The sequence below is a fragment of the Oreochromis aureus genome, linkage group 14 (genome assembly GCF_013358895.1).
Source record: "Oreochromis aureus strain Israel breed Guangdong linkage group 14, ZZ_aureus, whole genome shotgun sequence".
NCBI lineage: Eukaryota > Metazoa > Chordata > Actinopteri > Cichliformes > Cichlidae > Oreochromis > Oreochromis aureus.
Genome location: NC_052955.1, coordinates 26,970,088 through 26,987,455, shown reverse-complemented (window position 1 = coordinate 26,987,455; position 17,368 = coordinate 26,970,088). Strand labels below are relative to the sequence as shown.

The window sequence follows — 17,368 nt, the reverse complement described above, 5'->3', positions numbered from 1 at the left end:
ATCCATCTTCTATACCTGCCTATTCCTATTCAGAGTCACAGAGGGATGAAGACTATCCCTGCATGCACAAATGGAAAGAAGGTCACCAGTCTATCATAGGATTAACACCAGGCACATTTAATCTTCTATTTCACCTGATCTGCATGTTTTTGAACTGTGGGAGGAAACCAGATCACAGGAGAACATCCATAGGACTTTCTTGCTGTAACACTCGGACGCTGTCGGCCGTGATAACTAAGTCCCCGTGGTGCCCCTAACAAAAAAATTGACAGTATAGAAAACTTTAGCCTTATGCTCACTCGATCCTGACCTGAAATTTTCTGACCAAATCAGGGCAGCAGTCTCAAAACTGAAAAGAATACAGGGTGTATTACCTGAAGTCAACCAAGATCAACTCAACTAACCTCCAGTTAGAAGGAGCATGACATCAGATTATTATATCAACCACAATAAAGCAGAGAAAAGTTACACGAGGAAAAAGATTTGGAGAATCTGACGTACAAAAACAGAATACTGATCTCGTTTCATGCTTTCATACTTCACAAAGCCAATTACTTCATAGGCTGCCAGGAGGGAGTATCTGGATAGCTGCAGCTCACATGTTGGGATACAGTCTATAGGCAATGAAAAAAAGGGGAAAATTGTGCATGTGAATCTGTAATGTACCAAAAAATGAATAGATAAGTCAGTCTTTATGGTTCTAAGGGAGCATGAGAAAACAGTAAAAGATACCCTTGCACCTGTTTAAGCCATAATGTGTACACATATATATATATATATATATATATATATATATATATAAATTCATATTTACAATTAAACATGGCTCCTGAAATAGGTCCATGTTAGTATTCTGCAGACATCGCTCATGCAACAATCCTCTTGACCACATATAGAACAGTATAACACACAGTAGAGATCAAATGTTTGAGGTTATATATGAGTATTATAGAACTTACACTCACTGGCAACTTTGTTAGATATTGTACATTTGTAAATACCCGGTTGGATCATCTTTTGCTTGTTGCAGCAAAGATTCAACAAGGTGCTGGAAACATTCCTCAGAGATTTGGGTCCATAATGACATGACAGCATCACACAGCTGCTGCAGATCTGTCAGCTGCACATCCATCATGTGAGTCTTTGGTTCCACCACAGTGCAGTGAACTCATTGTCGTTTTCAAGAAAACAATTTCAGATGAACTTTGTGCTATGATTAATTATTCTGCTGGATGCTGCAATCAGAAAATGCATACACCGTGGTGATAAAGGACTTGGTCAGGTAGGCCGTACCCAGAAAATATCCCCCAGATCATTACAACACCAACCATTTATGCAAAGTAGGATGAATCCATGATTTCATGCTGTTTACAAAAACTTTGGACCCTACCATCGAAATATCCCAGGAGAAATCAAGGCTTATCAGGCCAGGCAGTAGTTTTCCAATCTCTTGCTAATTTCCAGATTTGGTGAGTGAGTTTAAGCCTCAGTTTTCTGTTTTTAGCTGACAGGAATGCCACCCAGTGGTCTTCTGCTCCTGTGGTCTGTCTATTTCAAAACGTATGCATTCAGAGATGCCGTTCTGCATATCTCAATTGTAACAAGTGGTTATTTGAGTTACTGTTGCCTTGCTATCGGGTTAAAGCATTTTTTTCAACTCTTCGGAGAACTGCCAGTCACTGGACATTTTCTCATTTTCAGACTATTGTCTGTAAACCACAGAGATAGCTGTTGGGAAAATCAGTTTCTTCCATTAGCAGTTTAAAAGGTGTACCTATAATATAAAGGATGGTGAGTGTATGTCACATACTATCATTTACTCGTATAACTGAAAATGTTATCACACAAACACCACCATGCTTGACTGTTGGTGTGATGTTCCTGGTGAAGTTTTACACAGATGTAACAGGACTCAAACCTTTTATAAAAGTCCAACTATTGTCTTGTCTGTCCACAGAATGTATTATATTCTCTCATGGGCTATGAAATGCGTTGGACTCAATACTATTACTATTGAATGTTCACAGGTGTTTTTACAACTGGATGAGTAACATAATCTTGAGGCAAAGGTTGGAGAAGTGTTGGAATTCAAGGTTTGGGATCGCCAACAAGCTGGTTCAGGATCTGCTTTTCCTACAACAGATTCTCTCAGTGACACGCCAGGATTTTCTCTGCAGGGAAGTACTCTTCAGCCTGTTGTTCTCAGTGAATACACAGGTATTAAAGTAAATCAAATATATATGAGTAAACACTCATATATATTTGATTGCACATGCAAATGACGCTATTCGTTTAGAGATTTTGCACTTTAAAACAAAGCCAATCAAAAGTGCAGACAGGATCCTGCATTTTATGATAAAACTCACATCATTTCACAGCTCCATCATTAAAACCCAAGATATTGTTAACATCTGGTAAGAGCTATTTCAAGGGTTGAAACAATCATTTATTCTCACAGTTGTGTGGAACATCCAAAAGCAGGTACTTCTGAAAATAATGAGAATCCTTCTTTCTGAGGGTCTCATCACTGGAAAAAAAAAAAAAAAAAAAACCTTTTAGGCCACAGCTGTGAAGAGACTTATTCGGTGGACATGCCAATCTAAGAGACGTGGGCTAGATGAGGAGGAGGCAGATAGGCAAGAGCAGCAGAAGAGGATTAGCACCATCACTATAGGCCACAGTGATATGAGAAGCATGGACAGGAATACAGTACATGTGCAGATCCTTGACATCATGAAGAGAGTCCAGTATATTGAATATAATGAGGTCTTCATCCTCTTGTGACTGCGGCTGAAGGTCCCAGTGGGTGAGTGATTAGTGTCCATGCAGTATGTGTGTGTGCATGTGCATGGGAAAATTACTGTCTCCCTCTCTCTCAGAAATATGAATATGGTAAAATATGTGGCATGTGTGCTCTAGACCAGTGTGCTGTATCTATCTAAGAACCATAAACACTCAGTGACCATAACAGGTAATAAGACTATTTGTCTTGCATAGCTTTACCAACATACAGCGATGGGATGTATGGATTGAAAGGTCGATAGGAAATTAGAAAGGAAGAACAAAAGGGGAGGAGACGGAGTGAGTGACAAAGAGTGAAAGCAAGAAGAGCACAACAGAGCAGTAGGAGGGTATCAAAGTGTCAAGATCTGATAGCTAGTCACTAGATGTCATTGAGGAAGACACAGAGAGGTAATGAGAGCCGTGGCAGAGGGGAGAGAGGCCAGAGGGCTGGACGCAAAGGCCAAGTGAGAAATTGAGAGGTTGAGTGTGGAAAGGAGGAAGAGAGGGGGGGAGATGGATGAGGTGCGGGACCTGAAGGCATAGAAAAGAGAAGAGCACCAAGGAACGCACGTGAGTGGCTCTTTATCACGTGAAGCCGCTTAAAGCCGATGGCTGTGTGTCACATATTCAGACGGTCACGTTTGCATGTTTGGTGCACAGAAAGTATGGATACTGTGCAGTCAAAGTGAGCCACATGAGTGAAAGCAACGCTGTAAAAGAAGAGGTGTGTCAGGAAAAAGCAAGAGTCACATCTGCTGAAAAAGATCAAAAGCAACTGGTGATAACAGGCAGGCAAAAAACAAAGACAACCGGGTAAAACATGTGCTTAGAAAGCCAGTAGAAGGAATGGAGTGAACCACAATCCCCTATTGGACAATGATAAATTACTAATTTTGGTTTGAGTAGAAGGTTTGACAGTAACACTGGCTGCCTTGTTAAAGCCACGGTGAAATAAAATTGCGTGTCATTCCTTTTTTATGTTACTCAATTTTATTATAGCTATCCAACTCGAGGAAAGAGTGAGTGTGACAGTAACTGCTGTGTGGAAATCTGGGTCAGACATGACGTTTAATAACCAGGGAACAAGCTGATACTGTTTGATCACATCAGCCTATTGTTCTGCCATGGATTATAGAGACAAATGGTGGCATGAACAAGATTTAGAATAGACAATTTTTCCCCTCCAATGTCTGTAAAACAATGTGCGTGGGAGCACAGGTAAAATTCCTTTCACTGGTGTTTTTTTCCCGCTTGATCGCTCCTGTGCACCCTCTCTCTCTCTCACTCTCTCTCTTTATCACACACCAGCGTATTTTTGCAGCCACAAGCACACACCTGAGCATAAGCACACGCACACAATCCCAGCAGTCCATCACTGAGCTGTAACTCCACTGCCATCTCCAGGTCGTGTGTGGAACACATCCCGGATTGATTGGAACATAGTTATGAAGAATGGCTGTTGGCTCTCTCACAGCTATCATTGTGATTTTATATACTGAGCGTGTTGACTGCGGGCTGGGGAGGGGAGTGTTCACCACTCTCAGGAAGCACACACAGATTGTTCTGGGAAAGGGGGCTGCGTATATATCACAAACGACATGACATTTGTTTGCCAAAATGTGTTTGTCGCAATCATGTTGATAATGTTTCATTTTGTCCTGTCTTGCAAAGTGCTTTGTTGAGAGGAAAGGTGCAGCACTCTGTTTTTGGAAAGAAAGAAATCACACATGACGTGGGTGACCAGCAAGAAACATGTTGATCATGTATGCCTGCCCCCACGCCTCGGTGGCTAGCTGTGCCCCTTTGCATAACTATGGTGAGACGATATGTATCCACATAGCAACAGCATGTGACTAATGTATTGTCTGTCTGTTTGATGCAGCTGTTTGTTCCCATCCATTTTTTTACCGGTTTTGCACATTTTGTAATGCTTGTGAACATTCGGTCCACTGTAGATGCTTCTAAAGATATTTTTTTGAAATGCAAAGACTTGCATAAACACAATGTGAACACACCTATCCCATCCCTGCAGTTTATCTGAGCCAACAGCACAGAAGGCTTTAGCTAAGATTAATGCAAAGACTGAAAGCAGGGGGTAATAGCTATCCTGGCTCTCTTCAGAGTCTCCAAATCCACTGACTAGTGCCTCTGGCCCCACTGTTTTACACATTTTACCCTGTAAGTTTAAGCTATAAGGAAACAAAACTGTAAAAACAACATTTTTTGTATTTAGGATAGAACTGCATAGTGGAAGTATTTCTTGGCTGACAAGGTTCATTATTCATACGTTGGCTGCTTATAATTAATTGCAGTAGAAGTTGCAAAATGTACAATTGCAAGTTCCAAAAAACCTGCAAACCTTTTTGCACTTTAAAGAAGCGGCAACGATTTTGTTTGTGGTTAGCTGCTGCCGCCTACCAATCGCCATGCTAAGCTGTGCCGGTTACCTCCTGGTTACAATTAACAGTCAACAGTGGTATCAGTCTTTATTAACCATGTTCTGTTCATTTTCCCAGAAATCTTTAAGGAACATTAAAGTGCATTGCAGTCAGTGAAGTCATTCATTGCACTCCTTCCTCCCAGGCACCATCCTTTTGGCTTTTTTCCCTCCTCATATCATCCATGTAAATCAGTCAACTACTGTTAACTGCTGTTTTGCACTGTGGAATTGTATTTAATTGGCTTTGTTGATCATTTATTCAACCCACACAGTAAACATACTACCTGATTTTTAGTTAATCATCCCTTTATCAGGCTACACCACCTGCTAATGCTGATTATTTATGGATTAACGGCCATCTAAGCACATATCTTTCGCCACACATACACGTTCACCCAAACAAACCCGGCTGGAATTCAGACACACGCATCCTTCTGCTTTTCATCTTTATTTATTATCTGGAATTATGTTCACGAAGACGCGCACGCACACACACACATACAGTATGTAGCACACACATGCATACATAGACACAGCACTTGGGGATGGACGGTTTCTGTCATCGCAGCACTTTCCCAAACAGGCTCTGATTAAACAGCAGCTTAGAGCGCTTTAATTTCATGGAAGAACAGACAGCGAGAGAGGGCGCGATGGAGAGAGACAGAAAGAAGGTGTGTGTGTGTGAGAGAGAGAGAGAGAGGGCAACAGATGTATGGACAAGGGAGAGAGGAGGAGAAAAAAGGTGCCGGGTAGGGGGGCTGATAGGAACAGAGAGAATGAAACAAGCTGCAGCAAGAGAATAGATTGAAATGATGGATAGAAGATGAGAGAGAATGGGTGGACACAGTAAAGAGAGAGATTACTTAAGTCACGGAAGGCAGCGATGATAGACGGGATATGGAGGGAAGAAAGAGGACAGGGAGGAGTGAAGGCACATGAGGAAGGAGATGGGGTGGGGGTGGGATGGGGTTAAAGAGATATATAAAGAGAAATCTGAAGACCTGTCCAGAATTTTAAAAAAACCAAAAAAAACCTTGAGCAGGAGATGAGGAGAGGTTGGAGAATATATATGCTGCAGGCAGGTGGAGGGGCTTCAATATTTCAGTCATATAAAAAATTTAAATCCCAGTTAAAATCTGTGAATACTGCATATTTGTGATTAGTCTTACGTGCCGTCACACAACACGTTCGCTCCTCTTATCTCTATCGCTACACACACACACACAGATACACACGCGCACACATTCATGACAGACTCGTGCTTCCAGTTAATGGCTGAATGGAAGTGGGAGGAAGATTATTAGAGGATATCAGCTATGGGGACGTAACCATGGGGCCAAACTGTCACACCAGGTTCTGGGCTAACACACAAGGGAGCGACCGTGCTGGAAGAGCCTATAGCAAAGGAAGGGAGTTAAGCCAGCAGCCCACAGCAGTTTAAATGTGCGTAGAGCATGTCTGTTTCTCCAGTTTCAGATGAGTTATTCTATAGATATCCACACGGGAGTTGCTCGGTTAAAGGGTTTTATTATTCAGAAAGGACAATATGGAGTGCGTGAGTGCACACACACACACACACACACACACAAACAGGCTTTTTAAAGAGCTTTATGAAATAGTACTTACAAATCCATTTGCTTTGAAGAGCTTGCTGTGACCTTAAGGAGAACTGTGCCGTATTGCTGTGGTACTAGAATAGTTATATATGAATATTAATGTCATATTCTCCACTCTGAACTGCCTAAACTGTGTGACACCTTTACTGCTGGCTGTTTGCATGCAGACTACTTATGTGTGTGCAAAGAATTCAGGCACTACAGTTATACTACGTGCACGCAGCTCCTTACCTTTACATTGTGCAGCTTATCAGGATTAATATTATATAGACTGCTCGGTGATGTGAGCACAGACATCAGCATCAAACGCAGCAGCTTCCAGGCTATGTAACCGCAGTTTTTTAAGAACTTTGAATCTTTTATATTTTTGATCATCCGCAACCATTGGGACCAATTTAGCATTCGCACCAACTGGAAAGATGTTTGAAAGTGTTTCAGCATGCTAGATAAGAAGCTCAAAGCCGTGTCTTGTGGAGAGACAAAAATAAAGAGGGAAAAAAAAGACGGAAAAATGAGTTGAAGACAACAGACATGTGAAGGTTGCTGTGGAGGTTTTCGAGCTGATGTGGATTAGGTTAACCCGGAAACCGGGAGCATGATATGAACTTCAAGTGGATGTGACAGATTTCTCTTCTTCACCTTTACTGTTCTTATCCTCTGTTGTCTAGTCATCTCACCGCCTCACACTTCCCTCACCTATTCCATATCTTTCCTGCTGTTTATCTTCAATTTCTCTTTTGCACTTCTGTCCAAACCCTGCACTTTCACATCTCCTTTACCTCTATATTTTATCCATTTCTATCACCACTGAACTCTTGCCCGCTTCCTCTCTTCATCTACTGATTCTGTCTACTCTTCTTTTCATCCTCTTGTCAGTTCTTTGGCCCCTTGCTTCCCTTCGCGTTGGCCTCTCCTTTACTTGTTTCCTTCGATTTCTCTTTTTTAATTTCCTTTGTCCTTTTTTTCCCCCAATCTACACGAATTCTCTCCTTCCTTTCTTTCATCTTCCTCTCTCCTTATCCCTTCCCTCTGCTACAGATGGACAGAGCAGGGGAGATAAAGTGGAGAAGAAACCTGCACTCGCAAGCGAGGGCAACAGTATTTACACCCAAAGTCTGCGTATACCTGTTCATCAGTGGCAGCCTTAGCCCAGGGAAGCAGTGCACAGTGTCAAACTGAATTTATTGCTGTACAACTTCGCAACATTAAGACTGTTTAAAAGTGCTGCTTAGCATTCTGATAGCATGCATCATCCTGCTCCAAGTCAAATGTTCCTGCACTGATTTAGTCAAGATGCACGGATGCACAAGTATGCACAGAAAACACTTAAATCCGGCTCCTTTGGGCTGAGTTTCCTAAAGCACAGTGATAGATGGTTTTCATCTAAATCTTGTGTTTTGGCTTCCTGTCTTCGAAGAATGGCTCAGCTTTAATTTGCAGCACTAAACATGAAGCATGCATGGACACACTGACCACAGCCCCACGTGTTTCTCCTCTCAAGAGGACAGTAAGGCAGCATGCAACGGCATTCTGAATAATTCATGATGCTGTCGTTCTTGGACACAACATGCTAGAACGGGCTGAATAGCCTGTAGCGTGGTAAAACTTCACTCTCTGTTTTTCTGCCATTTCCTTCGCTCGGTTCGCTCTCATAAAAAAACGATATCCAGCCATTTGCATCTTTACAAGTGCGGCGGTGCTTAAAATGCAATTAAAAACGCACTCAGGCAACATCCTCAATAAATGTTACGAGGAACCCGACAAGGGAGGCGAGTGGGTTATTAGTGGCATCTTGGGGTGTCAGAGTCACAAATATATTTTGCTAATATTGTGCTGTGCACCTCAGGACCCCACAGCTGGTTTTATCAAAGGTCAGCTGATGTAAAAAATAAATAAACAAATAAAAAATAGCAGCAATAATTATTAAAAATGACAATAATGAGCTTGAATCAGGGCAGCAGAGTGGCAAGATGGTTAGCGCTGCTCCCTCACAGCGAGAATGTGCAGGGTTTGAATCCACCATCTGGCCCGAGTGGAGTTTGCACGTTCTCCCCATGTTCCTCCCACTTTCCCAAAAGGTCACATTCAAATGAGCTGTGGGTTGTCTGAATTCATAATTTCTCAGCTCAGAATGCATCCATAGCCAGTTACAGCAATCTAATCATCTTATTGCCTGCTTCAATAACAGGTGCTTTGTTTGTTGTTCTTTCCTCAAATTTTGAAGCCAGTTAAACAAAACAAAAACAATACAAATGAGACACGACCAACACGCTCATGTTAACTTTCAGTAAGGCCTCAGTCACACGGGCCTCGAGCCCAGTTAGCGACCACCTGTCAACCACCGGGAAAAATGTGCATTCCCTAACAAGCTGCAAGTGGTTCATGGCAGTCGGTGTGAAACCAATTGCTAAAGCCACACCCACTCAGGCGTAAAGACCAGTCAGAGGCAACGGCTGGTCGCTACAGGAAAGTGTGTATTCCCCGACCAGTTGGTGAGGAGTGGTTTCAGGAGATTGCTGGCTGTCGCTAATGTGAAACCGGTCACAATGAGGTATTCGGTGCTGCACTGATAACCTCCACATGGCTGTTTTGTTTGCTGGCAGCCTGGCACAGTTGCTCATAGTTTGTATGGAAAAGTTACACACACTTAGCTGCAAACGGCAGCAAATGACTGCAAGTTGCAAAACTGTGGAAAGTGCGACACAAACTAATGAAGGAGTGTGGAGCTGTATAAAGAAAAATGAGGAGTGATACTGTATACTGCATCTTAATTGTTAAATAGTTACACTCACAATTATTATGATAACTCCCCTGACACATTCGGGGGACCAACACGCGTGTGTGCGTGCGTGTGTGTGTTCCAATTATTAATCTGTATGACAATAAATCTTATTCGTGGTGGACGCTAAAATTAACTAGGCAATACCAAAATGAGAACTAAATTACATGACAAATGTAAATTTGATTTATGGTAATTATGCTGCAATCAGGCAACCTGAGCTGCAATGTGCAAGCAGCACCAAACTAATTCACCTGCCACTAAACTCATACATACAAATGAAGTTATCTTTAAAAAAAAAAAAAAGTATATGAACAGAGATTTAGGCAGCATGAAACAGATAAGGCAATATTACAAGCCTGGGTGCTTCAGGCCAATTAAAGTCATATACATGCATGTGTACGTGCACTCGTGCATATAATAAACTGTACATTTGCAATAACCATAAGTCACTTAAGACCTCATATAGGTGAAGTTCATTCTCTGAAGCCAATATATGATGGATCTTGCGGAATAGCAGTTTAATGGTTTCACAACTTGCAGGAACTTTTGCATGACGGCACAATGTATGAAGATTCACGCACGCACTTCAGTGCATGTGCCGGATGTCTTCACAACTTAAACGTCAGCTTAAAAAAAGGGGGAAAAAACAACCAAATGACTGAAACTACTAAATTAAAATAAGCTGGAGCTGAAAGGCATGCAAATTATGTGAACATGCACACACACACACACACACACACACATGTAAGATAAGCATACTGCACCAAGAGGCCCAAATAGCAGAGCACTTTAATCACAGAGTTCATTTCATTTCCTCTCCTCTCCTTTATCACTGGCTTGGTTCTTATTCATCTTCATAAGAAAGCAGAGGAAAGAGGAGCCAGCTCCCCTAATAGCTCACTGATTTACATGATGAGTGTTTAGCCCCATAGACAAACTCCTGAAAAAGAGGAACAGAGAAAAGGACACACAGAAACCTCCACACACTTTCTCTAATACACACACACACGCATATAGAAGAATGTAATTTGATTTCATATTACTAAGACAAAGAATCAGAAGCAGATACACACATACACACTCATCTATACCCAAACACACACAGACATAAAGAGAACAAACAAGGCAAGCCCTGCTATAAACAGATGAGTTAGCACTGGCACACTGCTTTGCTTGTTTAGCGTGTAACTCAATTTGAAATGCTAACACTGCCATACGCTCAGGGGTATGCAGTGGCAGGCCAGCATCATCAGCCCACTTCCTAGTAATTTAACTCCACTCTTTCAACACAGAACACTTGTGCAGTGGCCCCATATTTTACACACACTGAGTAAAATTAATTGGGATTTTTTTGAGCACACATCATTTGCACGCTGGACCTATTTTGAATTGCAGATGAAGACGAAGGGGGGGTGGCTGTAATGTAGCACGGCGTCTTTAAGTGCGCGACTGCATTCGGGTGCATTTTGTTTCTATTTCCGACTATCCAAAATGCGTAAATGCGCGCGCGCGTGTGTGTGTGTGTGTGTAATAATAATGAACTCTTGCTCCTTTATTAGAATCAATCATCAGTTAGAGATGTGGTGAGTTTGGAGGGGGCAGGGGGGGATAATGACAAGGATGAGGAAGATGATGCTAATGTAAATATGCACAGTGGACATGAAATGAAGCTGGCAGCCTCCAGTTTAACTGTGAAAACACGATTACATGCACTATTTTTGTCGTATATTAGCTGTATATTAGCTTAACGGTGAAGTGTCGATATTCAGTCACGCTCATAATAAAACTCATGTTACTACCATTAACTATCTCGCACTAAAACTGGTCAACTAATTAATTAAAAAAAGTTGGAGGTGGAACTGGTGATTAGGCCACAGTAATTTCGATTAAACTCAGTGAACGAGTTATGCAGGACTGACAGCGCCACATTTACGGTTGCTGGCTACCGACAATAACAGGTGGAACTCACAGCGAGGGCTCCCAATTAAAATCAAAATCAACCTGCCTCCTTGTAATTGCTTTTCCACCTCCGCATTGTGTGTGTGCATGTGCACGTGTTTGCCCGCGCGTGCACGTTTGCGAAGTTGGTACTAAATTTAACGACACTGAAATTTCACAACCTGGTTTGGCTATTAGACCGGCTCTGAATATTCACTCTTTTAATCCGGTTTGTTATAATTTCAAGTGATCTTTATGGCTTCGTAAAAGCACAAAGAATAAATCCTGCACTTTCCTCCTTGAGTGTGTCGGGGGGGAGGCACCGTGTTTTATTTCTCCTGTGGATACCCGAGTACTTTGTGTTGCCGCAAAGATTAGACTGAGCGCCCGACTCCATCAATATCCATGACTCCTGTATTGCTCGCAAACACACACATGCACGCGGTGATGGAGTGAGCGGAACAGACCTGACACTCTCGCTCACTGCTGAATGGGTTCTCTGATGGACTGAGGCTATTTAGACACGCGCGCGCACACACACACACGCACACACTCAGCTGGTGATGGAGTGAAGCCATTCCCTCTCCTCACCTCATGCCCAGTAGCTGGATGGTAGCCCAGTTAAGACTTGCCAATTGGCTCTTCCACCAAATCAACCACACAAACTTTTCTGATGAGCTCAGTACTGTACACACACACACACAGACACACTTTCTTACAAACACGCAGCTTCACACAGCAAGTATTGATTCCCAGTCATACTGGACACTTTTCCTACAGTTTCACACTTTTCAAGTTTTTTGGTTTTTGAGGGGGGCGTTCTCATCCTTTTAAAACGTGGAGTCCTTTGTCATTTGACTTGCCCTTGAGCTTAGGCAGACCCTTAACTTCTCTCTCATCTCCACCTTTTAATTATCCTGCAGAAACTATTCCACTGTGGATTAATAATATATCATTCTTCTGATTGCTTACATTCTCTTGGTCATAAAATTATCATTTGTGAACTTATAAGAATTAAAAACATTGTAATCGGTTTCATTCTCTCATTAGATCTAAATATTACACATGTCCCTGTGAAACTGCTTCAACTGACCTCTAATAAACTCTTGACATTAGTCACCTCACAGCACCTGGGTTTTAATCCACCAGCCGCCTGAGGCCTCTCTGTCTCCCTGCGCCTTTGTGGGTTCTCTCCATGTACTCCAGCTTTCCCCTGCAGTCCAAAGGCCAAAGCTTTTTAGGTTAACTGGTTGCTATAAATTGATGTGAATCGGTGTAAATGGTTGTCTGTCTCTTTGTGTTAGCCCTGTTACAGACTGGCGACCTGTCCAGGGTGTATGCCTCCTCTCACTCAATGACAGCTGTGATCGGCTACCTAAATTGGATAAGTGGAAGAAGATGAATGGGTGGATGGATGGATTCACAGAAACCATATAAATTGTACTAACCATGGCTTTAACAGAGCTTTATACTTTTGGTCAGACACACTGTTACCTGCTGATGCTATTTTGTGACTTAAAGAGCAGCATCTTAAGGATTCTTAAGGGGCGTCCACACAGGAAGTATTTCGTGGCAGCCAGAGAGCAATGAAAGTCAATGAGATTCGATGATGGGTGAAATAACAGCTGGCACAGAGTGGGCAATGTCCCAGGTTTAATTTTCTCTACTTCAATGCAAGCTACTAAAGTACATACCAGAGAGCAAAGGATACCACTGATTCACATATGACAGCATGGTAATTTCATTAGTGGGATATTTAGGTACCCGGAGTCTGGACTGTCTGCTGGCGATTGACCTTCAGTAACAAAGCAATGTGGGATGAGCATTTACCTTAACACAAGCTTAAAGACTGGTTCTGCTCTGTTACGCGCCTGCATCTCAAGCACACAGGCTTTCAGTCTGGTGGTCGTGCAAAGGCTTTAAGGTGCAAGATACATTCACAACAAAAAACTGCATAATTAATTTCTTCTTTCTTTCCCTCCATCCTCTTCCACTTATCCAGTTCAGGGTTGGGGGGATTGTCATAGGGCAAAAGAGCAATGCATGCGCAACTCCACTCCAAAAGGCCCTTTCTTTCTGTGAGGTGACAGTACTATGTGCTGTGCTGCCCTACAAAATTTCCCAAAACTCAGGAACAAAGAAGTAAAAAGCTGTAGAAGAACAAGTGCCCCAGAGAATGGCCAGACAGGCAGAGGATGGGAGCCATCTCTTCTATCCTTGTTTACTGCCAGTTACTAATGAACTGCCTGCTTCTGGGTGAAAAACTGTACACACAGACATGATTAATATATGCACTGCAAAATGAGGCAAAAAACATATCCACTCAGCAACATCTTTAAGGTTTCGTTCAGCGGTTACATCGTCAGTCATTGATGCATGGACTGATGGATGGATTTCCTGATTTCACACAAGCAATCATCCCCAGGTCGGTCCCATCTGCATTAGTGACATGAACTTTTGATTAGAAGACTCAGAACAACGGGAAAATCAAAGTATGGTGTCAAATACATAAAGCCTAAAAATCTGCATTGGCAATGAATGGAAGAGTGACTCTGAGAACACCAGTAAATGCTCAAAATAATTACTGTAATCTTACGAAGTACTTTTTTTCTAGGCACAATTAGAGATAAAAATCACATAACTGGGAGCAATTTAAATGCTTTCATTCTTTGCAGATATGAAACGCATTCATGACGACTTACTGTCACACACTACACAATCCTAAATGATAAAAATAAAATGCCAAAAAGCAGCAATTCAATTTTTTTTTACTTTTCTTCTACTCATTCGACACACAACATTGTATTTTCTTTAGCGAAACCATTACAGTGTATTTTTTTTAAAGTTTCATTCTCTTAAGTACTTATCCAATCCAGGAATAACAAAACTGTAAACACGTAGAACTCAAATTATCAGCTAAATAAAGTTCCTCTTGTAACCACTTTAGTTTCTCTTCTGTCTCTTTTGGCCATTTTCTGATCCTTTATCCACAGTTGTCCCCGCTCTGCAGGAGAGTCGTGTCCTTGGTTAACATTAGTCTCGCTGCTTGCCAGAGGTGATCTCATCCCTTCTAGTCCGGTGTTTTTTTGCCTTCCTCGGTCACTCTGGTCCCGCTCCGTTTCCTGTTGTGGCTGCGGAGTTCCAGGTCTCTCCAAACACCAAGGATCACTCTACAGATCAGGCACAGCACTGGTGAGCAGAATATTCGAGTGTGTTGTGTTGCAAGATGACCTTGCAGCCCCAAGACTTTTCCACTGAATTGATAGGAGTCATCTGGATTTTGACACTAGAGTTTGCAGGATTACTATTATTAATTGTGTTATTGTCTGTATTTTCTCATGGCTGTAAAATTATATGTATTATTTGCAGAACCTGATAACTACTGAACAATGTTATCTTTGTGAATTAATAAAATGTAACACAATACCTCTTAAAATATAAAAAGCAACACGAACTATGCACTGAATTTTTTCTATTGCCTTAAAAACATATTAGGGAAAGCAGCGTATTTCCATACCATGAAATTTAATGTAGAGAGCCTGTAAATGTATATTAGCTTTCATGCATCTATGCAGTTCTTTGTGTTCTTATGAAATCATAGGAGTGAATTTGTGTGAATGTGTGTGCGACTGAATGAGTGTGTGGGCCTGAGGCAAACTGAAATGAAGCAACACTCAGCAGACACCGCCCCAGGCTAACTTCACATGAGTCTCTTTTGACACACACGCCTAACCATGGCTTGATGCTAGGTTTCACATTCATTTTGTCAACTGGATGCTAACAACCACCAGCACGCTGCAGAGAGGGAGGTTAGGCTTTATCAGAGCCCTTCTGAACATCTCTACATTTCAAATGTCAGGGTATAAGGCCGTTAGCCTGCCACTGTGTCACTGAACAATATCTTCATCCGACAAACTCTTTATTACACACTTGCAGGTTGTGTTGCGTAACCCAAGGCGCTGCACTTGTGTGCATTTGTTTACCTGTCCGAACAAACCGACGGTCTCTCCAGGCAGGTAACTGAGAGCCAGACTGCAGTCTGACGATGCTGACAGGAGGAGGAGCTTATCGCCATGTAAACACATCTCCAGGTGAGTCACGTGATCGAGGTGTGGATGGAAACTAGACAGCAGTTTTGGGAGTTCTTTGTTGACTCCTTCACCTGGAGTGAGGCAATAATACTGAGGGACAGAGGAACAGATCATTACACAACCGCTGAGCCTTGCCACCCATAGTTACCGTTGCTAAGCTTTCTGTTTTCTCAAATCACACAGCAGGTTACAATGGCAACAGTGGCAGATTTACCACTCTCATTACCGCTTCTTGTGTGTTTTATTGGTGACCATAGATTTTGGAGGGCGACATAAAAAATGACTAAAAGATTGAGGTAGTTAATTCATATAAAACTGTATTTAGCACACAATAGGTGACTATGGTATGCCAAGAGCGAGAAGTGTGTTGTGCGTTCTATGGAAATTGCCAGAATCCTCACGAGCTGATGATTTATGTAGAAGCCTGAAATAAAGGAAAATCCTTGATATTGCACTGCAGAAAAGCTAGTTAGTGCTAATATTACAGTGCAGTAAAATTCTTGAAAGATCTGACTTTCTGGAGATGATTTGTGTTGTGAATATTTTTGCTTAATATAGATAACACAGAGTGAGACAAATGCTTTTTTCAAAGAAAGACTTAGGGCTATGTTTAGCTGGGGCTCCTGAAGAGTAAACTTTTTAATGACAGAGCTGCCACAGTTGGAGTGTACAATGAAAGTGAGATCCCACTGTAAATGGGGGACTTTTCCACCATAACCTGTATAACCCACGAAATCATATCAGCTAATGATGTCCTCTTTGGCCCAGTTAGCACTTCCAATGTTGGTATTAACCTAGCTGGCCATGCATGCCTCTATTGGCATCTTAAAGCAGATGAAGTACATTTTTAATCAATTTCTGACCTTTACTGCTTTGTCTTTTTAATTTTGCAGAGTAAATGAAACCTCTAAACTTATAACCTGTTAACTGTAACTTATAAGTTACAGTTTATACACCTGGTGAATCATAGTTTGGTATTTTAATCATTTATATTTGGTCTGTTGAAATTGAAATGAAATGCTTTTATAAAGTGTTGATACTGCATAAAGGCTACAAACTGATCATTTTATCCATTCTTAGGTGGTTGCTAGGCAACATTATCATTACATTATTATTTATAGATAAGAACCTTTTCAGATAGGAGGAGTTTCATGTGTTACTATAAGATAACACTGAGGGTACCTAATAACTACAAGTTCAGTGTTAAGAGTTACAATTTAAGCACAAAACATTTATTTTCAGTTTATTCATTTTTATTCCACACCTACTTTAGTTTCATTTAACTTATTTAACTAAGTTGCACATCATTTTAAGGTGACACCTGCGACTGACCTGAGAAGTGTCTGGGCGCACGACTCTATACTGTGCAATCATGTTAGTTATCCAGCTGATTCTGAAGTGCGCTCGAAACTAGCCGAAGGGACAGGATTTCCACCAGAGCACTGAGATTGCCCAGCTTCAACTATATATACATAAATCTCCATAAATTAAACTGGAAGCCAATTGAGACGTACCCATCTGAATTCATCCCCTTATAAACTGTGACAGAGAGTTGAGCTCTGAATATTGTGGCAATAATACCCGAGAGGGTGTTCTTTTACTGCGATTATGAGCATGACAGTGATGCAGCTGTGCTTCATACTGACGGCACGATCCAAGTCTTCATAACAAGAGTCAAAAAGTCGAAAGGCCTCTCTGAGGTACGAAAAACTCTTCA

At 41.7% G+C, this 17,368-nt stretch overlaps 1 protein-coding gene across 3 annotated transcripts in view; it reads right to left on the bottom strand.

Annotated features, from left to right (window-relative positions):
• Window positions 1–13,876: 13,876 nt before the first annotated feature.
• LOC116330347 (WD repeat-containing protein 49-like) overlaps window positions 13,877–17,368 on the bottom strand; it is a 35,383-nt gene continuing 31,891 nt past the window's right edge. For all 3 annotated transcript variants that reach the window (XM_039622460.1, XM_039622461.1, XM_039622462.1), the window contains 2 exons: window positions 15,544–15,741; window positions 13,877–14,730 (listed from right to left, as the gene is read on the bottom strand). In XM_039622460.1, coding sequence (XP_039478394.1) covers window positions 14,473–14,730; window positions 15,544–15,741 — 456 coding nt within the window. In that variant the 3' untranslated portion in view covers window positions 13,877–14,472. The remainder of the gene's footprint in view (window positions 14,731–15,543; window positions 15,742–17,368) is intronic.